This window comes from Strix aluco, chromosome 21 (genome assembly GCF_031877795.1).
Source record: "Strix aluco isolate bStrAlu1 chromosome 21, bStrAlu1.hap1, whole genome shotgun sequence".
Taxonomy (NCBI): domain Eukaryota; kingdom Metazoa; phylum Chordata; class Aves; order Strigiformes; family Strigidae; genus Strix; species Strix aluco.
In genome coordinates, this window is record NC_133951.1 from 9,436,707 (window position 1) to 9,462,709 (window position 26,003).

The 26,003-nt window shown below is 47.6% G+C and overlaps 1 protein-coding gene across 12 annotated transcripts; it reads right to left on the reverse strand.

Annotated features, from left to right (window-relative positions):
• Positions 1-2,232: 2,232 nt before the first annotated feature.
• On the reverse strand, positions 2,233-25,670 carry EXOC7 (exocyst complex component 7). 12 transcript variants are annotated; one of them, XM_074847698.1, is made up of 22 exons: positions 25,502-25,670; positions 24,653-24,718; positions 23,333-23,517; positions 22,568-22,673; positions 21,814-22,036; positions 20,355-20,522; positions 19,282-19,293; positions 14,200-14,292; positions 13,145-13,213; positions 11,688-11,833; positions 11,214-11,366; positions 10,419-10,517; positions 9,727-9,789; positions 9,338-9,404; positions 6,879-6,917; positions 5,466-5,531; positions 4,619-4,739; positions 4,100-4,195; positions 3,748-3,811; positions 3,178-3,219; positions 2,871-3,004; positions 2,233-2,487 (listed from the first exon to the last, which is right to left on the reverse strand). In XM_074847698.1, the coding sequence occupies exons 1-22, from the start codon at positions 25,559-25,561 to the stop codon at positions 2,385-2,387; spliced, it is 2,175 nt and encodes a 724-aa protein (XP_074703799.1). In that variant the 5' UTR covers positions 25,562-25,670; the 3' UTR covers positions 2,233-2,384. The 12 variants fall into 12 exon arrangements, with proteins under 12 accessions (XP_074703799.1, XP_074703800.1, XP_074703803.1 ...); XM_074847699.1 differs by lacking the exon at positions 19,282-19,293; XM_074847702.1 differs by lacking the exon at positions 13,145-13,213 and having other exon boundaries at positions 25,502-25,669.
• Positions 25,671-26,003: the final 333 nt, after the last annotated feature.

The window sequence follows — 26,003 nt, forward strand, 5'->3', positions numbered from 1 at the left end:
GATCTCATGTGTTTTCTTTGGGCTCTGGTTAGCACAAGAGCAACAGCACAGGGAGGATACCAGCTCCTGCACACTAAAGCTCAGATGCTGCAGAAACGCTGCAGGCGAAGCTCCCCACTTTCCTCCCCTGGCTTTGCCTACAACCGTTCCAGGTGAATCTCCTCACCCTGGGATCAGCTGCAGTAAAATAGGTTTTACAGCCTCAGCCTGTGTACAGTGAATTCCACATGCTCTCCTGGAGAAAGAAATTCAGATTGGGACACTGCTGTGGAAGAAACTGATCCAGAAAGATGGAATCCAGCTCTGTCTGGTGAACGTCAGCAGAAGTATCCAGCAGGCTCGATGCCACATGTAATGCAAGCCAGCAGCGGTCTGCTTATGCTTAAAAACACTGTCCAGCACCTGCCAGCCTTCAGGGGCTCTTGGAGCTGACAGAGGAAAAAAACAGCTAGCACTGAAGTTTCAGGTTTCCTCAAGCATCTGAGATCTGAGAGCAGGATGGCTCTGGGGTGGGTGCTGTGAGCCTGCATGGCCACACATGAGAAATAGCCAGGCAAGAGTGATCATGATTTGAACCCACACAGTGGTCCAGCTCTGGGCTAGACAAGCCTGACAAACCCATTTTTCAGGCATCTGCTACACCACTGAGAGCAGGTAGTGTTTCAGACCATGCTCAGGCCCAGGCTGAGGAGGAAGAGGAGATCAGGGGTTCAGAAAGGCCAGGAGCTACCCAAAAAAGAGCTGTCTGGAGGCAGCAGCCCAGGCAAGGGGCTGGTTCTGCCACAGCAGGACCCGTGTTCTCATCCAGACTCTAAGATCCAACTCCATGTGACATAGGGTGAGATGGGTCGTCACTTCTCTGGCCCGGGGCAGACCCTTCCCAGGACGTGCAACCCTGACTTCCCCAGGAAACAGCCCGGCTCACAGCCCTGACGCTCACGGCACAGAGCACCCTCCCCTGCTGGGAAAAGAAAAGGCAGCTGCACAACAGCAGAAGGGTTAAAATGCAGCTCTCTACCTTTTTGCCATCTGTTCTCTCCCCCAGTTTCATGCCGAGGTCTGCCTTGCCCTCTCCACCTTCCCGTGCTCTGTTTGCAGCGCCCCAGACAGTGACACAGCAGCTCTTTCGCTGCCGGGCTCATCAGACACCAGCATACATTCACTCCTGAAAACAGGCTCAGGTGAACAATGGATTTGCTCCAAATTGCAAAGTAGCAGCTATTGTGAGCACTCCCAGCTCTATGGAAACCCTGTATTTCGAGTGTTACCATGGGCAAATAATGGAAAAGATCCCACAATAGAGCACACAGCAGGAGTGAGTGAGGTGGGAGCAGGAGGTGCCTGGCCAGAGACCACAGAAACAACATACGTGCCCCAGAGCTCCAAAAGGCCTTGGAGTGAAGACAGAGTCCAGCTCCTGCATCACAGCCTGCCAGAATCACTCCAAGGCACGCAGGAACGGAGCACTTGTTTCTCATGTGATGCAACACACGTTAAATGAAGGAAACAGACTTGGCTGTGTGCAGGAAAGATACGTTCGATTTAAGACAGGAGATGAAGAAAAGCAGGGATGGGAAGAAGGTGCTCTGCAGAAATCACTATGGGAACACTTCTACACACACTCTGCCTCAGGTCAGAGGAGCAGCAACCAGTCAGGACACCACAGAGCTCCCTCAGGTTCTCACTGCTCCATCGTGACTCCAGCCTGCCAGTGCCTCACACAGCAGAGAACCACTGCTGGGGTAGCTCACGGAACTTTGGGGGAAAACAGCCCCTGTACGTCACCAGACTGCAGGCCTGCCAGGCACCGCCCCGGCCAGACACCACCACACCACCGAATGGGCATCGCGCCCCATCACTGAGCTGAATTAGTTAACAGTTGGAAAATCCTTTGGGATCCTACAGAACTGAGATTCCCAAAGCCCATCAGGGAAGCAGGCAGCACCATTGAGAGCTCACAGCCTCCTGCCCTTAACAGAAGGGCCGTACACAAAAGGTTGGGGTGTCTTTTATTTGTTCGTTGGGGTTGGTTTGTTTTATTGTTGTTGGATTTTTGGTGGGTTTTTTTGTTCTTGTTTTCAGTTCTGTGGGTTTCTTTTGCTTTTTGGGGTGGGTTTTTTTTGTCTGCTGCATATCAAAGCATTAACATTTCTACCCAGGCCTGAAGATGCACAAACAGCCCACAGAGCAGCCTTTTCTCCAGGTCCACTGAAGGCAAAACCAGCCAGGAGGTAGTGTTTCCACAGGTTTATAAATTTGATAAATACAAGTATAACACCCTGCCCACCACAATGGGGCAGGGGAGAAGGGAAGGGAGTCCCAGCAGTTGCTGAGAAAGTGCTGACTTGTACTTGGCAGCTGGAGAGTACACAACAGCTTGAGATCTATGCCGATGTGTCAAACAGCTTCTCGATCATCTCCCCCACCTGGTCGACCTGGTATTTGATGTACTTCTCAGGGTTCTTGGTGAAGGGCACGTTGCCATATCTGCAAAAGACGACAGGTGACAAAGGACTGGAACGCAGCAGAGAGACCCACGGGCCTCTCCTGTCACAAATCAGCTCCACTCCAGCACACTCCACTTAAATCTGACAGGGCATCTTGTAGGGAGCAAGTGACCTGGTTACAACTGGTCTCAGGGTGGCTCAGAGCTTTGTACTAGCTAGAACATCTGCACTCACCCTGACCAAGGAATCGGGGTGACATCAGATGTTCACAACTAGTAGAGATCAGCTTGGGGATGTTTTAGTGTGCAAGGGAGAACAGCTAAAACAGGACAGTAGAAAAAGTACCTCAGTTCAGGCTACTCTACGCCCCAAAGACCTCAGTAAATCCAAAGGAGAGAGGACAATGTTGCAAGAGGTCGTCACCTGTTCAAGAAGGCACCATAGGTCTCTTTCACAATGGTTTTCTGTGCCTGGCGGATTCTGTCCCGTTGCTCCATGTCTGGGATTGCCCAGGCCTTCTGGATCTTACATAGCTCCTCCAGCCCATCATTAAAACCCTGTCCAAAGTAAAACTCAGTGAGCACCCTGTCTGCAATCACAGCTCTACACTGAGTCTGATGTTTTTCCCCTCCACTGCTGATCACCAACAGAGAGGTTTCCTCCTTAGGCAGATCTTTGGTCTGTCCCAATCAACTAGGGGATGTTCTTATGCTGTCTAACACCTCCTTACCTTAAAGCGCTCCTTTATCATCTGCCGCTCCTTATCCTTGAGCTGCAACAAGGAGAGAAAGGATTTTATTTCATCTCCAGAAATAAATTTCCAACATCGGTGTTTGACCACAACTCCCTAACCAGTTTAAGTAATATCCTACCTACTTGGCTTGAGTTCCATCTCCTAAAGCAGGGAGGAGAGCGCTTGCAGCGAGCAGCACACCCTACATTCAGCAATTGGCTTTCATCTGAAGTAGGTTTAACGAGGGTAATTTTCAGACAGAACAGACATAAAAATAGACTTCTTTATGCTTCCAGCCCTTTCTAGGGGAAGGTCTCAGGGTTTTGCAAATCCAAAATAGAAGCATCTGCTCAGATGAAAATGTAAGAATGGAGGCAGAGGTTAAAAGACTTGTATGAATCTGGGGCAGGGTTGATTAGAAAGCAGTGCTGCTCTCCATCTTGTCCCAGCTACAGTATTCACTCTGCATGAGATAGAAAGAAGGTTTCTGGGAATTTTTTAAAATGACAAAGGAGATGTTTCTGGCCATTTCTATTATGTCAAAACCATCCTTGCCCATCCTCTCACCTTCACTCCTGGCTGAAAGACAGGCAGGTTTCTCTCCAAGATGTGTTCTGTCACCTTCAACCAGCTGCATGTGAAATGAGATAGGGAAGAGGCAAAGAGGAGTTACTCATGCCTCACCAGAACATCTGTGTCTTCATCCATGACCCAAAGGTCACCTCAGACAATAGACACCCCAAAACTTTCCAGTGACCCATTCCCAAGTTAGATTAATCATTTGAAAACCAAAATATTGGCTTTGGTTTTAGACAAGTTTCTGTTTTTGGCTAACATCTCCCACTGCTCCAGCAGCATTGGCTCCCAAGGAGATCTCCAACTGACAAAACTAAGGGAAGAGCAGAGGATGTCACCTGACCTGCGCTGGTAGGTCTGGATCTGCTGTTCAATGAGCTCCCGGTAAGACCTCTCAGCTGTCTTCTGTGTCACAGCTACCAACTGGATCAGCTCAGACCTGAAAGAACAGAAAACCTGAGGAAGCACGTGAGCCAGCTGCTCTCAGGGCTGCAAGCAGGATGGCAACATTTCAAGCCCCTAATCAACAAGTTCTCTTCTGCCCTTTACAATAAAAGGCACCTTGAAACGCACACATTGGGAGACAGAAGCTACTCCAAGTTACTTTCTAAAGCCATGTTCTCAGTCCTCCCAATATCAAAGGATTCTCTACAACCTAAGGCATCTCTGATGCTTTTATCTTCCACTCTCATGTAATGTGATGTTTATAATAGTGCAAAGCTTTCAGAAGGGCAGTTTCAAGAATAGAAGAGCAGATATGAGAGAGGTTGGAACGTAAATGCATTCAACGCAGAGCCCTGCTCCAAAACCATGCTTATAATCAACCAGGACTTCAGGGAGATTTACCCAGATACACACTTACTTTTCCAGAGATTTCAGAATGTAGTTGTAGTTGTTGTGCAGAAAAATGGCACTCAAAGCTGGGTCTTCATAAACCTTGGATTTACTAAGAAGGTTAAGCTGCAAGTTGCCCAGCACTTTGCCTTAAAGAGGGAAAAACAGAGAACAAGGTTTTGCACTGACACTTCTCGTTAGCGACAATCCAAACAGAGCAGTCTGTACTGTCACTGTGGGCCCACAGGGCAGTGAACAGCACAGCCCCAACTGCAGGTGCAGACAAGGGTACAATCACTTGTGCTTAATCCTACAAGCCTTACACAGATCTTTCCTCAGCAAGTCACCAAAACCTCTCTGCGAAATAGTGCCTTTGTTGCAACTAGCAATACAGTGCATCCTGTGTTCAGAACAAGTCCCAGGACTTGGGCACAGCCTGACCACAATGCAGGCTCAGATCTCAAGGAAGCCAAAGGACCTGATCTCACTGTAACAGATTATCACGAGGTAGTACCATGAATTCATCTCACCATCTTACTGTTAAACATGGGACTGAGATTTTACAGAGCCCCTTTGGCAGCTGAGAGTCTCTGTGGGGTTGATGGTGCATGCAAAGTACTTGGTGAGAATGGTTTGAGGCAACTGATCACAAAAGCTCTGCAGCACAGCAAGCTGCTGCACTGTGCACTGTCCTGTCTAAATGTAACAGTCAAACTCCCAGTTTGATCCTTTTTTCCATCGCTCCCCTCAGACTCCAGCTCAAACATGGAAAGATCACATAGAGTAAGAGACACAGCCTGTGTTCTTTACCCAAGAATGAGCTAAATGAAGGACAGCTGGTGGGGCAGAAAGGGGAAGGTGTGCAGAGTACTCACAGATGTAGGTGCTCAGCAGCCTCCTGCTGAACTCTGAACTGTAACTACTAGCTGAAGAGCTGGTCTCTGAAAAGAAAAAAGTCTTAGGCCAGTCAACATGCTATGGGGAAGAGGGGTATGTGTGGTCAGCCTGCCTCTATTCAAACAAGCCTCATCCCTGTTGCTATGGAATTAGTGCAGAGCTCCCATCGACAGTGAAATTAGCTCCCTGCTTCAGTGCCGACTGTCAGCCGCTTAGCCAGGGTGAAGGTGGAAGAGCTCTGCACCCCTCAATCCTTGTGTCTGCATCAAGTGCTGAGCACCCGGCAGAAATCTCTCCTTTCCCTCCTAGTGCTCAGAGGACACCCTCTTGATGAGAAATAGAGTCATTAAACACATCCTCCCCATCCTTCCCCCACCACCTGGAAAGGGTTTGTAAGCACTAGAAATTGGCAATCGGAGAACAAATGAGCTGGAGCTGTTAACAGCAGGCACGCAACAGGAATTGAAACAAGCAGAAGGGCTCTGGAAAGTTTCAGCCATCCCCATGGTTGCTGATAGGGCCTGCTTGGCTCTGTACGAGGGACTGCGCCAGCATGGGAGCCTGCCCTTACAAGCAGTGACTCCAGGCTGGCACACGTTCCTCTATCTGTGCACAAGAGATGGCTTTCTGCCCTCAAGGGCTTGTGGGCACGGGTCCCACAGGACACGTGGGGTAGCTATCTCCTCCTCCCCCCACCAGAGTGTTTGGCAGCCAGGCCCAGTTCGGGTGGTCTGAGTTCATAGGCACCCCATGGGAAAGGTCTTGAGGCTCCTGTTGCTGGGAGTTGGACAATAAGGAGCTGAGCACACGTGGGACAAAGCATGATACCAGCTGGGCCAATGTGCTACCCGTGCCAATGAGATTCAGTGCCATGAGAGCATCTTTAGCCTGTTTCAGCTCATGTGGCACCCCTCTTTGTCTGCTGGTGACAAGCCCTCCCTATTCTTTCCAGCCCACTGGCAGGAGTTACTCATCCTCTCCTTTTTCCCTTTTCAATTATGTGTTAATTTATTTACCACTCCTGGAGGGTAAAGAATTAACATACATCACCAGAGTCCGAGGCAGTATGAGCAGGTACGTGTGGGTAAGTGTGCTTATCTCTGGGATCTAAAGGAATATTGTATGTGTCCCCAAGAATTACAAAGATTAGGCAGAGAGAAAAGGGGAGGGAGGAGAGAGGAAAAGAAATGCTCATGTGGCATCCCTCACTGTCTGATGGTGCCAAGCCCTCCCTATTCTCTCCAGCCCACTGGCAAGAATTACTTACCCTCCCCTTTTTCCCTTTTCAATTATGTGTTAATTTATTTACCACTCCTGGAGGATAAAGAGTTAACATACATCACCAGAGTCCGAGGCAGTATGAACAGGTACGTGTGGGTAAGTGTGCTTACCTCTGGGATCTAAAGGAATATTGTATGTGTCCCCAAGAACTACAAAGATTAGGCAGAGCAGAGAGAAAAGGGGAGGGAAGAGAGAGAAAAAGAAACGCAAAGTGCAAAAAGACAGGTTAGAGACCACCATCCATTTGAGAACAAAGCAGATATTAACACAGAGCAGCCACAGACAGCTACACAGGAGAGCAGGCAGGAGTCCCTCCAAGGCCACAAACAGAGTGGAGATCACCGAGGAAAGGCAGAGTCTAACCTCCTTCACCTGCTAGAGACATTGTATTGTCATTGCTTGTATTTAGCAAGACACCTCATTCCAATTCAGCTCAAACCCACTTTCAAGGCAAAGGAAAGCTTCCCCTCATGCCAGTAGCAGTTTACTGGTCCTTAAAATGAACTGCAGAGCCCACATAACCTTCCCAAGCACCCAAGCAAAGGCATCCCACCCTCAGTCTGCACTTCAGCATCCCTGTATGGCTCCACAGGGACCTACTGAGCTGTTCGGTGGGCAAGAGCAAGGGATCAGCATCACTGCATTTAACTGATCAACTTGCTTTTGCTACCACTTGAAACAAACGTCACAGAAAAAAATTGCATGTATTTCTCACCCCTTGGGATCACTGTGGGAGTTACCTAACGCAACTCCAGACACCCACACCTGAGCTAGCAACTGAGAGCTGTCATTAGAGAGGCACCCTTGGGGGCAAGTCCCCATCCCAAAGCAGATGCCTCTGGTCACAGAATCAACTCCCCCCTTAACCACCACTGACATCATCACCTCTGATATGATGATGCCTGGTTTAAGGTGTTATCAGGTCCACAGCCAGACAGGGACCACAACTTCACCAACATTCAGTAACCAGCATCACTCAAAATAAGACCAGCTCTGCCCTGCATGGGTGCCCTGTGCTGGGTCAGGCCTAGCTTTTGGAGCAACAGAACTGTTCCTGCATGAGGATAACACTGGCAGAAAGCAGGGAGCATCTGGCAGCAGACAGTCTCTAAGGCCTGACTGCAGACGGAGAGGACATGATTTACAATACTTGGATTGTGGGTCACCTCATGCATGGCTCTGAGGTACGACACCTCAGCCTAAGTTACCAGATCTGTTACAATTACATTGACTTCAAGCTTTAATAATTGAACAGACAGCAAAGAGCCATTTTCCTCAAGCTGTCTTTACACAGCAGGATCCCTCTATACCCAATGGGACCACAAGCCACAATTAAAAACTGTGTCGTGGATATGGTCACATTTTGTTATATGACCGATATAAAAAAATAGAAAAGCCTAGGCTACCTTTTGAATCAGCTCCTATGACAAATCTCTACTGCATGACAACATGTCAAGGCTTTGAAACAACAGTACTGACATCACCATTTGGGGAAGGATGTGGGAAACAGTTGGTTTTTCCAAGAAAAAACTGAAACTACTTCTTTGGCCAAGGAAAGAGTCAAGGCCTGGGAGGCTTTGAACACACTGAGCTTACAAGTGGAGAGGGCACGAGGCAGTGGCTACAGGAGATGCGGCAAGAAGCAGAGACATTCTAGCTTGAGTTAATTTAGAATTGGCAGAATTTTTCAAGCAGGAATTGCAGATAAATTCTGGAGGCAGCTGTAAGCTTCCCCCTTCTGCTCCTCAGGGGCTCCCTAACCCTCTCCAAACACCAGCTAGTGGCCTGTACCTCCTCAGGTCCTTGCACCCTTGAATCTCCAGTTCTCCACCTCTCCAGCCTGCTCTATTCCAACCTACTTGAAAGCATGAGCTCTGCTAAGGCCAAGGGCTCACTAGAGAGCTGGGAGCTGCTGCTCTGCACAGAATCATGCTCTAGCTGATATGCAGCAGCATCCTGTTACATGAGGCAGCAGCTCTCAGCTTCTGATCTATGTATTTCCTTCTGGAATTAGTCTCCAGCATCCTGGAGAGCAGAGCTAAAACTTGTCTTTGCTAGGGCACACAAATAGCTCAGGAGTCCCAGCTTGGCCATATCCAGATGCTGAGGAGAATATTCCTGCTGCTGCTGTCATACTCTGACCAGAGGATAAGGCAGAGAAAGGCGGCATTTCATCACCACCCAGCCTAACTAAAGCTAACTCAGCTGGACCAACCACCCTCACTCCAATACAGTCACTGAGGACCAACCCAGTGTCAGATTTGAAGCCAAATGACTAAGGCATCCTCTCCTGATACATAGAGCACATAGGCAATAAACACCATCCCAAAGAGTACCCGATTGGAGCAAGTGTGGAAGGCCAGCAGGGAAACCCTCTGCATCCCTTGGAGTTCTCCAGATAACCAACTACTTGGTCATGGCAGATCGGAGGACAAGACAAACCACAGGGTGAAGGACAGGAAGAGAACAAGCTCATAGCACATGTTGAGGTTTGATCTGTTTAGGGACTATGTCCAGACAATTTGGGGAAGGAACTGCATGCCCAAACAAGCCTCATGCATGTATGTACCTTGCGAAGCCAGCATGGCACCCGCCGTCTCCTGGAAATCCAACAACTGCTGTAGGAAGAGGATGGCCTGGAAGGAAGGGAGGGAAGTTATGAGCAACCGACATTGTGCCTCCTGTACTCTGCTATTAAGGATCATGAAGGACCACTTGTCCCCACACACTTAAAAGCCTTCAAGAAACAAATCACTACACTCCTTTGAGTTGCTGCGTTTTACCTACACAGCCACATCGTGGCTTAGCAAGGGTAACTAGCTAATCTCTCCATGGAAGCCAGCTAATTGCCCTTCCAATACCAAGACAGCTGAACTGAAGAAGTTTCCCTACTGCTCTTTTTAAAACCTCTTCAGAAGCCATTTTTCACAAGGGATGGTTCAAATCATCATCACGTACATTACTGGTGAGTTCGTGAACTGTCCCATCTTTTGGCATGTTATATTCCTTGTCTGGGTCATTCTAAGGAGGGAAGAGAGAGACATAAGGTAAGCATGTAAGGAAACCAAAGGCACCTACAATACAACTGCTGCTGCAAGTGAGCTGTAGGCTTGTTTATCCAGCCTCTCTCAACATCCTCAGACCTCGCTCTTGCAGTGCCATCTCCTGGTGCTCAGAAACCACAGCTCCTATGCACTGGCAGCTCAGAACCACACAGGTTTGTTCAGCATGTGACCATCAGATGTTCAGCTCACCTACTGGGCAGGGCATTCTCCAAGCCCACTTTACACAGGGACAGTTTAACAGGAGTCCTCCAAAACTTTTCAAGTCAGCAACTTTCCTTTCTTTTTAAATAGGATCAAATTATGAGACTGACTTGATATCTGCAGAGGCCTGGAAGCTCATGTCAAATTATCTGTAGTATGCCTGTTAAGGGTCTTAGGCAGAGGCCTTCTGTATTTGAACTCAGGACCAAGCATTTGTTTGGTATTTGCAGCTGACTGTCCAATGTCATCCTGCAAGCTCCTGCTTTAGAGTCAGAAACAATGCGGTCTCATGGAAAACTGAAAGCTAAACTAGGGGTTCTGCTCAGAAAACCCCTCTTCCAAGCCTGCTGGTCTTGCCAGAAAGAACATTGAGGAGAATCCTACCTTAATGTTGTCTGCAAACTCTTCCAGTGCCCTTGCACCAGTGGTCTCCATGGAAGTGATCAGCCCTGGCAGTTTGTTCTTAGTGCCTGCTGCAGTTCCCTGGAATAGTTCCGTAACAGATCAGAGAAGGAAAACAAACAGTATCCGGACCTTCATCCGGGACCTACCCTCCCTGATCCCCCACCCCAGCATCTCATTCTCAGTTCCCAAGTGCCAGGAGAATATTTACAGCACCATCAACAACAGGTGAAATCCTGCACTCTTCTGCCAGCCAGAAAGGAAAGATATTGTGACCCTAACGGTGACCAGGACTTGCTACCTCTCACATTTCCTCTTATGCAACCTGATACAGGAGGTTGGTGCATCACAGTCACCAGCTGGAAGCAGATGGAAAGGAGCCTTGCTAAACCTTGATGCCATCATTGATACCTGGAGAACCTTGTGGCACAGCCCAAGAAGGCTCTCCTCAGAGCAGCCCATCTCCCAGATGTCAGTGAGCACAGTCTAAACTAAGCTCAACAATATCAGAGATGAAACACCTCAGAGGCCATGTATACAGCAGAATGTAGATGGTCCATCACTGTGTCATGACTTGACCTGAAAGGAACTGCTGCTGCGAGATGCTGAGTTCTGGTTCACCATCACAGAAAGGAACAAGCTGCATTTGTGTCACTTCCAGTCCATGCTGGAGGACAGACGCAGCATTGCTTCATTCAAAACCACTGTGAGAATCCCTTTCAAAAAGTTCTCCAGAAAACCCAAGCCACAGACCCTCTCCAATCCCATCACGCTCACCTGCAAGACCTGGTCAAATTCTGGCTTCATCTGCTTTAGATGCTTAAGGATGGGGAAGATCGTGAGCACAGCCGAATAGTCGTGCCGGATGATGGCTTTCCGGGCAGCCGAGACAATGTTATCCCCCTCCATGATCAAGTTATCTAATGACTCCTGCAACAAAAGCCAGAGAGTCAGAAGGAAGCAGCATGGCTTTTGCCCAGGCAGCACAAGAGGCTCAATGCAGGATATCCGTTAGGAAGCCGATTTAGCTGATGGTGGGTCATTTGTGGTACCCAGTGAGTGACACTGAGCACATGTTCTCCACGGTCTGTGCCGGCCCCTGTTCCCTAAGCAGGTCCTGGAGGACAGCCCCAGCAGTGCTCTTGGGCACCGACAGCAGGTGGTGGAATCCACATCCTCACAATGAAGAGGAAGGGAAAAAGACTGTGATTATCCTTTACAAGAAAAGCCAAGCAGAGAGGCTTAACTGACCTGGATGAGAGAATCAAAGGTCTTCTTCTGGTGGTGCTCCGGGACGATTTCTGTCAGGAGCTGGTATTCGCTCTGGGCCAGTTTGACAAAGGCACTAACGCAGTGAATGTACGCATCAATCTCGATGTCGAAGACGTCATCCCTCCCTGTAAGGGCAAGAGGGCTTTAAGAGAGAGTGAAATTCACACAGCAGCTCCGCTCACTCCAAGGCCTTGGTTTAAACAAGGAGCACAAGGTTCTTCTGGAAAAGGTGGTTCTGGCTTTGCACCCATCCTTTTGTGAGAACCAGAGTCATCTTCTTACCAAACCTGCCCCCTGGGTTTGTGCCTGGGAAGCTGCCAAAGTCACCTGCAGTTCAGGAAACAGGCACATCAGGACACTGGCTCTTTCTGGCCTCATGACAGAGGGCAAGTTTGGAGCTCTTCTGGGATACAGACTAAATTTAATCAAAGGCTTGAACACAGAGTACTAAACTCCAGAAGGTCTGAGGTGAATTATTCAACATCTCTGCTTGTATTTTTAGAATTCTTTATCTCCATCCATCATGCAGATGAAGAATTGCCATTTTGCATCAACATTTCTGGGAAATCAAGGCTGTCCTGGAAGGCAGCCTTTTCCCACAGGCAGAAAGGGAAGATAAAAAACAGGCAGATGAACATTTAAATCCTATGAAGCAGGAATATCAGCACAGCTAGGTGAGCTATCTGCCACACAATGCTGCATATAAATGCAAATATTCGAGTCCTAGCACACCAATGTCTCAGACAAAGATCCATCAAAGAACCTACATGGCAGGTGTGAGAAGTGCTGGTATGATACAAGGGCCCGCACCAACTCATGCCAACCACTAGCTGGATGTGTCAGCAGGACTCACGCCATCCTGCATTACTCAGACTCCTGTAGTAACTACTACAGACAGTAAGATTACACAGAGAGGCCTTCTCTAAGCTACGGGCCGCTGCTGCTGCTTCTGTCCTTCCAGCAATATCTGCAACCTTTGATGGAGAAAGAACCAATTCTTCCCTACACTGACAGGTCCCTCGGGTTGATGTTTTAGAAGTTACGGTCAGCAGGGAACACACAAATGTGATGTGATTTTACAGACTGTCCATGGTGGAGTGGGCCGCTGTATTGCACACCACGTGTGATCCCTTTCCTGTTTGCTTCCCTTCAGCACCCAACAAGCCAGTAGCTACCTATAGGAAAGTGTCCCTCAGCATGGTGGCCACCAGTCTTTGGTTGGACAAAGTTGGGGTTCCCTGTTTGAGGGCTTGGGGTGTGTGTGATTAGTAGGAGTGAATTCTACTGAGAAGAGCCAGAGCTTCTTAGCCAGAGAAGGCCCATGCTCCAGGACTGCTCACGTAGATGAACAGCCACTGGCTACAAAACTACTGTGAAACATGCTGAAAAGAAGGGATGTTAGCCAGCTTGTTATGAAGTGACAACATGGTACTTACCAGCAGCCGGCCCATGCTTGTCGCTCAGGGTATCGGAAAGGTGTTTAACTCGTAAATCATGCTCATGACCTAGTGAGATGTCAGCCGGCACAAACAGAAGGCGCAATTTATCCAGGGTGGTTACAGCATGGATGCTCACACTGGCTGGAAGCCGCTTCAAGCTTGGCTTATTTGATCTGTGGGATACTTTTTTCCCTACACAGTCCCAGGAATGCTACCTGACCAAATCCCTTTGTTGGTCTATGTAGCGGTAGCAACCCTTTGAAACCTGATGAGAAGTGCGAGTTAAGTCATTTGTTCGGACACAGGAGTCCCTTGAATCTCCTGCCATAAGTTCTGAATGGAATAGCAGGCACCAGAAGTCCAATTTGTACCCGCAACCATTACAAATCCAAACTCAAAGCCCATCTCCTGTTTAGCACAGGAATTTTTTTCCCCCAAATGAGTGATGTTAGTCACCACCTGGGATTTATTAGACTACAGTGTAGGGGCTGCAGAGATCTACTTTGGATGCGTACATAGCAGGAGGCAGAAAGGTCTTACAGATGCTTTGAAGCAAGTGACCTCTTCTCCCTTATCTGGTACAACCTCTACAAACAGAGATCAGAATACATAAGATGACCGTTTAGGTAGGTCTCCACAGAGAAGATGTACAGGCATGATGCACTGAGCTAGCTGTGGTCTGACACTTCAGCATCAGGTTTGGAAAGGTCACTAGGAAACTGAATGTCTCAAAGTTCAGGCAAAAAGGTAAGAGAACGGAAACACCACAAGCAGATGTCATCAGAGCAGAGCTTCCATTAGCCAGGTGGCTATGGTGGGTCAACTGCTTTAAGGTAACATTCCTCTCCACCTGTACTCATGTTTAGAGACTTTGAAATTCAGACACCAAATTCAGAAAAATAATTTGGCCCTCCAGCATCTCCTTGGTTCCCCAAGGACAGCTGTACCTATCCAATGCTGTCCACCAAGCACTAGGCAAATGGAAGTCCCACCTGGAAAAGCAAGGCTGATACAGAGAAAGTCAAGGGTGAAGTAGCTAGAGCTGTGATTACCTTCCATAGGAATGAGGTTAGAGGCCCCCTTTTTCCCATCTAGACCATGCTGAGAGTACTGTTTCAGAAGGTTCTGAGCCTTACGGATCGTGCCTGTCACCAGAGCCAGAGAAAAGAGACAAGACCTAGAAAATGAGTGAAAGAAAACAAACCCAGAACACCAGCCCTCCACCAGCAAGTCACCTGGGCCCAGCAAGAGGATGCTGGGCACCAATGAGCATGCTCAGTACAGGAACGTGAACCCCAAACTCATGTCCAAGTGTGCAGATACAATGGCATTTCCAGACTGTTTCCCTGCTTCGAGGGTGGGGGCATGAATTCCAGCCAGGGTTACAGAGTCAGGGAGTGCTCAGATCAGTTCAGTAGGTGGTATGGCTACGTGAGAAAACACCATCAGAGAAGGGAAGCAACGAAGCACCCTTCCCTGCATCAAGTTTAAGCTGGTACTCTGCATCCAAGCGTACAAGGTTTGTTGCTTTTCCTCAGCTATGGAAGCAGGGCTTTGCAGTACAGACAATTCCTGTCTGGCAACATGTTGCCTGCTCCCCAGAGCCACAATGCAGCTGCTTGCTTAGAGCTACAGAAAGGTGCCTTTCCAAGGGGTATTTTCTGAGCATGCTCAATACAGACCCATCAGGAGCCCCACAGCCAAGACAAGGAATGATCTCTGGCATTACAGGAAGCGATAAAAGGGAGACAACCTCTGGGCTTGAGAGAGCAATTGCAGCAGCAATTCCCATCACAGGAATCATAGAATAATGGATGCTGCCCACCCATGTCTAACTCGCATTAAGTCACCCTAATCCCCAAGACACTTCTCTTCTAAGGAACTGCAAATCAATTAAAACCATGGAAAAAAAAAATTACACTGGGTTAAAAGATTTATACTTAACACACACAAAAAACAGACAGAACTGAACAAAAGCCAGTGCTGGATATACAGCTAGAAAGCACAAAACAAAGCATTAATGTGACAACTGAAGACTAAGCACTGTTTCCACATTAAAAGGTTAGTCGTCATGCAACAAGCTACAATTATCACAAGCACATGGACACCCTCTCACAGCAGAGCTTTGCTGTTGCCTGCACAACAGGGAACAGAAAGTTTTGGGAAGGTAGAAGAAGTTTCTATAGGAGACCCAGATGAAACACAACTGGGCTGAGTAAATGAAGAAGGATCCAAGAAATAAAAATGCTGCTGCCAAAATTACGAATTGTTCTTCCACTTTAAAGTAATAAATACTTCAAACATGCAGAAAATCCCTACTACCACCAGTTACTGTGAGCCACAGTGCAGCTTGGAAATGAGTGTTGGCTGCCCAAATGCCAAGGACTGCTATCCTGAGGGGATGCACACTGCTGCAGAACAGTATCCTGCAGTGCGGGACAGCTTCATCCCATGAAGGGATATATGTGGCAGGGGGAAGGAAACTTCAAGTCCCCCAGACAGTGCATCTAATGGGGAAGAACAGGAGAGAGGTTCCTACTGAATCACCAAGCTGCCTTGACCTGGCGCACTTACTAAACAACAGAACATGGCTTGTAAAGCGTAATGTTTCACTGGCAACATTTTCCTTCTTATCACTTCAAAGTGTTCTCAAGCACTTAAAGAAAAAAATAATATCCATAAAACACATTCTTCTAGCAGGAAACTTCTCCCCTCTCGACCCACAGCAGGGAGGTGGGAAGACTTATGCCCTTGCTGTGCTGATGCATTTGCTCCTAGTTTCTGCCATGTGATAAATAAGAGGGCTATGCCTTCTCTTTCAAGCTTCCCAATGCTCTTCACACCCAACACTTCCACTTTATTCTTAGCTACTTTCAGAAACTTTCAGAGCTTGAAAACAACAGCAAGTTCCTCTGAGCAAGCAAGGCTGTAGCAAGCTCTGGAGATACACATTAAGCTCTTTCTTACTGCTGTTACCACGGCCCAGCAGATGCAGAGCAGCTCAACCCAGGTACTGTTCTTCTACCAGTTCTTTCATCTTTCCCACTTTCAAGCATCCAGGGGGAGGGGAAAAAAAAAGAATAAAAAAAGAAGGTAAATTGGTGTGAAAACCAAGCAGACAGTACAACCGCTGCTGCTGACAATAGGACCTCACTTCACAGGTATGCAGGGCACATCTCCACAGCCCACCACTGACAGTTTATTCTCAGATGAGAGCTGAAAGGCCTTTGCTGCATTTTATTTGCATAAGCACAATTACCTGTGTTTACGCTGGCACACACCGAGTATTCAGTGGTGACGGGCACCACTTCAGTGCTGCTGTATCCCTCTTACTTAGCATTGTAATTAGGCTTTAATGGATTCTAGTGGAAGCCAAATGCTTTTGTTCCATGATTGTTTTCCCCTATTAGACAGCTCGAAAACCAAATGGGACTGTTTCAGTTACTAATGAAAACACCACATTCAAGCTAGGCAGTGATCAATATGGGAAGCAGGAACAGGGTCTTTATTCTGCCACACACAGACTCCACTGCCTGCCTTCAGGTAGCACCTCACTGCTAGGTAAACTGGAACACTAAGTAAACTGGAAAAATGCTCCCCTATAGCTTGAAAAGAGCCCCCAGAACCCCCAAAAGTCAAAAAACACCTGAAACTTTTATTCATGTCGCCCAATTGTTAAATAAAGTGGCTTTTGGGCATACATGAGGCACAGCTTTCCAACTGCACATTGTTCTCCTGTTTTTCTCTTCCATTAGGCAGTTTTCTAACCAAGCAGAAGGGCAATGCATCCTCTTTTCTTAAGCACCAGCTGCAGAGTCTGCATAAAAGTGGCTAAAGCTCTCTGGCTGTTGCTTGTATACAGCCAGGCTGCGTGCCCCTACCAGCGTCTTCTGGCCCCATCCTTCCCCAGCAGTGCAGAGCTTCTGAGCTACCTGCTTCTCTCAAACCAACAAGAGAGCACTGGGTCTATAGGCATCACGAAAAAGTGATATTTTATGTGCATGTTTGCAGCAGGATGACTTGGGAATCTGAATACATTTGCCCTCCAAGACAGACTGATGACATTTCAAACAGCAAACCACTTAAAAAAAAAAAAAAAAAAAAAAAGCCCACCGATTGCTTCATCAGTTCAACTTGACTTGGCAAAGTTTCATTTAAGAGGAGACAACTCTGCTTTAGAGCCATCTCCAACAGTCAGATTTTCAACTGCATACTGTAACAACAGGAGATGATGGTACAGGGTACACCAACAAATAAAACAGCAGCAGAGAGATGAAGACCCTCTGAAGCAACACATGGATATGGAGCATGTTCTCCAGAATACAACACAGTACTTGGGGGAGAGGGGGGTTCTCTGCCTTGTTACCCTGTCCCTAATACTTCACCTTCCCTTTAGCTGTAGCCTCTCTTGCGCTTTGCCTTGTGGGTGAACAAGTTACAGCACATCAGATTTAGTTTGTTATTTATCCCTTGCAACAGGTTAAAGTGTGCATTGGGGTGTGCACTGGGATATTCTTCCTTAAGGACTAAGGAAGTCAACTCACTTGTTGGAACTGTGAGAAAACCTCCTTGTCTGAAACCCAAATTGGCAGAACTTGACTTTACTTACTGAAGCAATAGCACAGAAAAACATTTCTTTGTCCATAACTGAACAAAGGCTAAAACCAGGGGAATCCACCACCACCAGATGAATATTGCTATGAAGAGGGCCACTGTGCCAGTGCAAAGAGGGTATAAGACCTCCACCTCAAGAACTGTCCTTGAAAGCTGATGGAACTGCAGAAAAAACGGTGATCTCTGCTCAAAGACTATTTTTTTCCCCATTTTTAATTTCACATAAGTACAATTTAGTAGCCATAAGAGATGGCTGCTGTATGAGGTTTAACCACCGCTGTCCTTCAAGAGCTACAGTTTGGTTCTCTGTCCTTGTTCACAGAAGATTGGAGACAAATTAGCCACTATTTTTTCTTGAGATTGACAAAAGCCCAATAGATCATTTGAAATGCTCTTTCCTTCATACACTGTCAGCTCTAAGTGCATTCAGACAGTGCTCTGTGCTTTCTACCTGGCCCATCTCACAAACTCCAATTAAACTGGGCAAAAAGATGTGGAAATCTCCTGGTAAATCTACAGCCAAGACATTCATCATGACAAGTAATTTTGGATGTCCAAATGCATCCATTTTGGAGGAGCCCTGTTTGTAGGGAACAAATGCTTGTGCTCTCAAATGTGGGGGCTCCTTTCTGCACTCTCTATGCAAGCATCCAAGATCTGAGACTCATTAAAAAAATCCTAACGATTTTTTTTTTAAATCTGCCCCTGAAAAAAAATATCCTCCATCTCTCACTATTTACCTAGAGCATAGGAGAGATGTTATCATTTGTCAGGTTGCTCAGATATGTTTGCTGACCACGCTGACTTCACAGCAATCAAAACCCAGGGACCTTTTCAGTGTCAGAGGATAACTGAGAACTGTGGACCACATCTGAAGCACCCACCACCTGAGTTCCCCATGGCTCAACTACAGACCCCCACACAGCATCTTTCCAGTAAAGAGCTACTGAACCACACAGAAATAAATTTTACCTATTGTAATCACACTGTTGGGCAGGAGCCTCTGTTCAGGAGCTGAACACAAACGACTGCCATCAAGCTTAGGAGCATTTTTGAACACTGTTTTTTGCCATCTGCAGCATAGCTAGCTCTCCTTAGCAGGAGGATATTGTCCTCTACAGGTGTCCCAACACTGGAGGCAAATTCTTATGCAAATAACTACCTGCCAAAGTCCAGAAGAAAGCCAAGTGTGGGGTGAGAGACATCTCCTTGTCAGGTGGTTCTCTGCTGACAGGGGGAAAAATCCACTGAAATTCTCAGACTACTGCATTCACCAACTGCACCTCACACATCAGCTTTCAGGAATAGCTCCAAGGCACAGCAGCAATGGCACAGATTGATTTTAAAAGACCAGAGGGATGATCTCTGGATGTCACAGCCTTCCCCAGACAGCCCTCCCACTCCCAATATCCCAGGCACACCCTCTGCTTTAGCAAGAGGTGGCCCAGCAAAGCCTCTCCAAACACAGAAGGGAAGAGAGTGAGCACCAGGGCCAGCACACACACATAGACGCACATTACCTGGGATGAGGACTGCATTCACATCAGGATTATAAAAATAAACACAACACAATTAAAATGGGTATTTCTTTTCCTCCCTTTCCCCATCCCATCCATTCCCAGTCCCTACCCACATGTATTATTCTCCTAAACCCAGTAAGAGTATTTGGACAACACAGGAAAAAATATTAGGGTGGGAGAGTATTGGCCAGGTGAACCCACAGAAATATGAACTTTTCTGACTTTCATCACTATTACAAAGGAGACAACGGGGTGCTGTGACACACAGAGGTATGACATCACTGTGCTGCTGTGGGAGGTACTGGCTAGCTTCTGCCGGCCCTCCTCCTGGCCCTGCTCCCACTAGATGGCACATTTCAGAGACAGAAACTCCAGCTCTGTGCTCCGGTCAGGCACATGGGAGTGACTGGCCTTACCAGCTGCAGAAAATCCAGCAAAACTCCATTATGAGGAGAGGTGGAATAACCCACCAGCCACATTCACAGCTCTTCCAAAGACAGGCTGAGGCAAAAGCTTTAACAGCCCTTCCAAAATTCAGACAATTTTGGATGTCATTTGTGTAGGCACCTACTCAGTCCCCATCTCAACTCCTGATGAGTTTTTGGTTGCCTAGAATAATAATCATTTATTCATAACTAATGATTAAAGTGATGTGTTTTATCAGATCGGAGTTTTCTATTTTGCCATGGCACAGTCTATATTCTGTATTCCAAGGCTGAGGACAAGTGTTCTCAGATCATATCCTTTTATAGCCCTCTCAGGTCTCTTTTTACTTATCTCCTTTGTTAAGGCAACGGCCTTTTCTCTCCCTGTATACATGACCCCTCTCCTCCCTTTACATCGCCCAGAGAACAAACCTGATGAGTTGACAGAGACAGAAAATGTCTGTAACCTCAATGCTGAATGCAGGGCAGAGAAGAGGTGCTTATCTCTGAAATCTCACCCCTGCTCCTGTCCTAAAAGCACATTTTAGACACAGAGGCTACCTCAGAAGTGAGAAGACCTGCAGGTATGTGTTTGATACCCAAGCAAGAGGATACACAGTACAGTGATCGCCTGCTTTGGCGACTCACCCGGTCTCTTGATTGGCTTTTTGGTGGGAGTGTCCTTCCTTTTGTTCTGAATGGCAGGGGAATACGGCACTCCCGTGGAGGAGCTGTTCTTACGGAAATGGTCTTTCAGTCCCTTGATGGAGCGGTCAAGCTGGACAGAGCGGATTTGGAAGTAAACAGTCATGAAATCTAAGGAGTCAAGGTAGAAACAAGATTATAAGCAAACAGGGAACACGATATGGTAGAACAAACCTTTCCTGAAACACTGTGTGTCCCTAAGGGCACTTACTAGCATTGATGTGGGACCCCAAATAAGTGTTTTTCCCTTTCAGAGCCTCTCCCATTTTCTTCAGAAACAACTTCTTCCTTCCCCTGCAGTATTCATTCCAGCCCTCCCACCACACACACCATTAAGTCTGTGCACCACTACCAAGAGCACATCAGTTGTGGAACTGCTGGGAAATATTTGTGCAAACATTGCCAATTCAAGTGCTCAGTTTCTAGCATGAGAGACTTTACACACTTCTCAGGATTCAGGGCACTGAGGAATTAAATGAGGCGTTCATCATTTGAAAGCAGAATATAAACTCACTAACAAAATATGCTATATATGCTTGAGCTGCCTTTGATCATGGAAAAATTCTTAAGAAGCTTTTAAAGACGTTCATCATACTTAGTAAGCACAGTAATCCCCACTCAGAAGTAAATCATTGAGGTAGGGGGTGCTTCTAGTAGCTGTATATATGTGAAAGTACAGGTTTCCTGTAACAAGTCCACAAAGTCATTCCCTCCCAAAGGAAAAGTTAATAAAGGAGTATAAAGCTATAGGCATATTTTGATGCTTCACAACAGGAAAGAAGAGACATGTACTGACTGAATTAAGTCTTCTGTGCTATTTTCCCCTTACCCTTGGTCACATTTAATACAGAAAGTTCTGTTCATAAATAGTTCCCAAATAGCAATAACTGACCGGTGCTCACACATTTATAATACCTGAGCACTAGATAGCTGCAGCTCCATCAGAGGGCATTACAGATGCAAGTTAAATGGATTTCTGCTATAACACAGACTATGCATTAAGATAATTTGTGCTTTATTTACACAGCTCTTTCTCTCATCATATCCATCAGGAGATCACTCTGTTCAACGAACAAACCATCACTTCAGTCTCACTACAAACACTGTAAAAAAAGCAGGATCTGAACGTGACTAAAAGGAGACTGAACTACTCACCCAAAAGGTGCCACTAAGGCAGTCCCCAGCTCTGCTCGTGCTGCTAGCCACCAACAGCAGCGTGACTCGTGGTTTGTTAGCCACAGCAGCACCTGAGCAGAGGCTTCATGGCTGAAGGTGCATGATCTACAAGCCAAGCTGTGCAGTGCTCAACACTCTACTTTTGGTCCCAACCACACGTGGTAAGTAGTTGGAGAGCACTCACCTGATACAAAGCTACAAGGGAACAACATGCAGCACTACGAACCTTGATTCCTGCCGTTTTCCACCAGCCAGCCAGAAATGCGGATGATATCATGCAGGACACTCTCCGGGAGGTGCTCCAGAGACATGTCCTCCTGCGTCTCCATTTCATCGTCCCCACTGATCAGGTCCAGGATAAGGATGGGTGGGACTGGCTTGCTGTGTCGTGTCATCAAGCTGCGGAACTCCGATTCCAGGGACTCCTTGCCCCTCTCAAAGAGGGATTTCTGGCACAAAACAGAAGGGCAGAAGCAGCACAGGACTTCTGTAGTCAGTCACTCATGAGTATTTCTGCATAAGAACGTACATTCTGCAACGTTTCTAACCACTGTTAAGTACTGCATGCTTCAAACTCCAACAATGCCTAACTAAGAGACTTTTAAAACAAATTAAATTAAAAAAAGGCTTGGGAGCTGCTCAGTCTTCAAGTGGGATTTAAACAGATCTCCCATTCCGCTCAGGCAGCTGAAGGACTGACAAGAGCTCCTCGGGAGGAGGTTCAATCAACTCCACCAGATGTACAAGATACACTTTCAGAAGTCCTGCTGGCACAATGCATAGAGAGGGCAAAATGCTGCAGACAGAAATGCTGCTGAGTGCAGGCTGAAACAGAAGCCAAAACAATTATTACTTCAGCTGTGCCCAAACACCTCCTTCACCAGGCAGCAAGCCCGTCAGCCTCTCCCAGCAAGAGGGCAAGCAGCAGGGCTACGTCTGGCCCTCTCTCATCCATGCCAGGTTCCAGACCCACAACCTACCACACGATTCAGCTCTGGGCTGTCCGGATTGTTGTCCTGGAAGTATTCCACCGCCTTCTGGATTTTGTCCATGCAGTTCAAGTATTCCTCCAGCCTCCCAGTGGGGCTGAAAATAAACCCAAAAATAAAAAGCAGTTCCCCAAGAAGCAAAGAAAGAAGATATCAAAAAAGCACTAGACCAAACTCAGGGTAAAAGTAACAAAGAAAATTTCAATTCCCTTTTCTTCAGCTAGGATTTGATCATGGGATTCCCTTTTGCTTCCACTCAGTGCCACAGCAGAATACCCAATCCACATAGGAAGTGCAAAAGTACTGATGACTGAGCAGCACACAACCCTCAGCCTTGCCTTCCTCTCCCAGTCAGGCCCTGATGGGAAGGTAGAGGAAGCTGCACATCCCACCCTAGAGAAGGACCATCACAACACCCTCCCGGAGACTGAAAGCAGGTTCCAGAACAGTTCTGATTCGTCCTGATGCAGCGACAACATCAACAGGGCAGGAAGGACCTTTGAGAAAAGGGCACAGGAAAGAAGAGAAGCCACCAATGCTCATGAGATTCACATGGCAGCATGTCTACAAAATCTGGAAGAGACACCAGTGCAGAATCTGAGCAGGCTTTGCCCTCTAGGGATTGCTGAAGGTCAAGTCAGGCAGCTTTACTGTGGTCTGATGGTGGGCAAAGAGCATGAGAAGGGTATGAGGAACTTCTACCCCAGAAGTTCAACAGGATAAAGCTCCCCAGCAAGATCTGGCTGCTCAACTCACCCTTCCTTTATGATCTTCTCTGTGTCCTTAGCCACATGGTAGTAACTGATGACGTGATCCAAGCAGGACAGAGTCTTCTCCACATTCTCCTGCAAGCGCTGCAGGTTCTCTGTCTGTTTATGGACAGGGATGATTGAGTTCTCCAGCTTCATCAAACGACTTTCAAAGGAGGAGAGGATAGAAACCTACATGCCAAGAGAAAAACAGATTGCTAAGGACATCCTTTCACATGGTTCTGAAAGCTGAGGACATCCTTCCACACGGATGCATACAGTATGGTAACAGTTAAAGCAGGGCAATTGGGGACCTTCAGGTCCCAGCTTGTTTTTGGGCTCTGCTACTAATTTGCCATAGCTCCTTATGTGGGCTGTCTAATCGCTCTATGTCTTAATTTCTGTTAATAATTACATGATTAAAGATCACCCGCAGATCACCTGCCATACAGATACAGGCCAATCTTGAATTAAATGTTTGTAAAACATGAAGATAGTGTTCCAAGACAATACTAGGGAGGAGCAAAATTTTATTTGACAGCAGAAAAGAAATCCACAGGAACTGCCTGGAGGTGCCCTAGATAAAAAGAGCAACAAAAGCATAAACCGGCAGCCACTTTGCTCCACACCACTAAGACCTAAACATGAGATGTGCAACATGAAGGCAGAGGACCAGTATAGTGAGAACCTTCTTTTCCATTATAGACATTTGGTTTTTATAAGGGACTGCGATATTGCTTCTGAAAGGTGGAAAACCTTGGTAAGCTTGTAAAGAGTGCTTTAATGTCATCTTTTCTAAGCCAAAATATAATTCTTTCAAAATTCACTCCTGTGTTATGTTTTCCACACTTCTCTGGCAGTGCCTCTACGACTTTCTTAAAGCATTGACCCCAAAACTGGACAGAATATACTAGCTGAGGGCTTACAAGCAATTAGAGCACAGTAATTACTTTCTACCTCTTGAACAGAACACTCCCAAAATAAAACTCCAAACAAGACCTGACTTTACGAAGCAACAACATGATGTTGTTACACAAACTAGTCTGGGGTCTATTAATACCTCTTCCTGAGAGAGAGGGCAGACTCTAAAGAGACGAGTTCAACAGCTCATTTGAGCCTTCATTTCCCCAGGAGAGAAGCTTAGGATTGAAACATTCATTAGTTTTCCCCTTTGCCCAGCCACTGAAAAGTAAAACACAGATGCAGAGCAAGTGCTTCATTACGCTGCATTCCTCAGATGGGCACAATGACACCCCTGAAACAAACTGTCCTAAGAAAAAGTAAATCCAGGCCCAACATTAGGGCTGAACTTCAAGGACCTCCTCACCATGTTCTTTGTAAGCTGGTCACTTTTCTCAAGGCTCTCTTTGATAAAGGACAGAGTTTCTTCTTCCTGTCAGTAGAATGAAAAAATAGTCTTCAATTCTGAACACTAAGCATTTAAGTCTCTAAACATTACATGTAGATTTTTACAAGTCCTGGTAAACACAGCAGCAAACCACGTTTGGTCTGATGCTGAGGCCACATTTTAACACGCCACCTCTTAACAGAAATCAGGGCCACTGACCCAAGGTGAGAGACACATAACGAGTGAGGTTTTTATGGATCCCTTTGATAACAGCAGCCTTAGAACACTGAAGTCGCAGCACAATATAAAGTTAACGCGTTTACCACAGAGGCACACTGACTCAGACAATATCCTTCCCTGCCACAGCACAACACAGGTGTTGCACAGGCACCATCCAAATCCCATGCGCAACCGTGAACTCAAGTGGCCAACGTAAAGCAACCACTATGGTCTGTTTTCAAGTCACCAAAGCCCTGAGATAGGGGGGGAATAGCAGCCTGCAAGGGCTGGCCTCACAGGCTGGACCTGAGACCATGAAGAGAGAGCCCCCAGAAGCTACCAGGCCCTAAGAGGGGGACCCGAGGCCCGAAGGGGGGGGGGGGGGGGGCAGAGATACCCCTTCACCGTGAAAACCAGGGCCCTAAGCCCTGAAGAGGACCTGGGGAAGCTGCCAGGCCCGGAGGGGGGTAACCAGGTCCTTAGGGAGTCCCGGGACGGTCCCAGGCCCGGTGAGGGCCTCCAGGCCAGCTCCCAGCCCCGTCTCCTAGGCAACGCGCTGAGGGCGCGGGCGCAGGCAGAGCCCGCAGCAGGTCCCCAGCCCAGTCCCACCTGCTTAAGCTTGTCCTCGATCTCCCTCCTGCGGGCCGACACCTCCTCGGTGGGGATCATCCTGCCGCGGGGCGCCGGGGCCGCACGCCGCCGTTCGGTCCCACCGCAGACACCCTCTTCCGCCCTCCCGTCACTGCCGCGCCGCCATCTTAGGAGCGGCAAAACACACCGAGCATGCGCAATACAACCAGCCGCCATCTAGAGAGTGGCCGCCATTTAAGCAGGGGCCGGAAAGGCACCGGCCGTGAGGCGCATACGCTGTCGTCCCAGAGGGAGGAGGCGCTTGCGCACTGCCCGCCGTTAACTGCGAGTCGGGCAGTGGCAGGACGGCCGCGGCGCTATGTAGGGGATGGTGAGGGGGGTCTCAGTGTGGCGGCCTCTTTCTGTCAGGGCTTGGCTCCCCAGGCCCGCCATCCCCGCTACGGCCTGGTCGAGCCGAACCCCTCCTGATATCTGCGACATCCCCACAGGAGACGGTGTGCTGGGGGAAGTCTAAAGCCAC

Coding starts and splice junctions, on each gene's coding strand:
- EXOC7 (XM_074847698.1), bottom strand. CDS start 25,561: ATGATCCCCACCGAGGAGGTGTCGGCCCGCAGGAGGGAGATCGAGGAC. Junction 9,790..10,418: donor AGTTTGCAGACAACATTAAG/GTAGGATTCTCC, acceptor TTCCCTCCTTAG/AATGACCCAGACAAGGAATA. Junction 3,005..3,177: donor TGATAAAGGAGCGCTTTAAG/GTAAGGAGGTGT, acceptor TACTTTGGACAG/GGTTTTAATGATGGGCTGGA.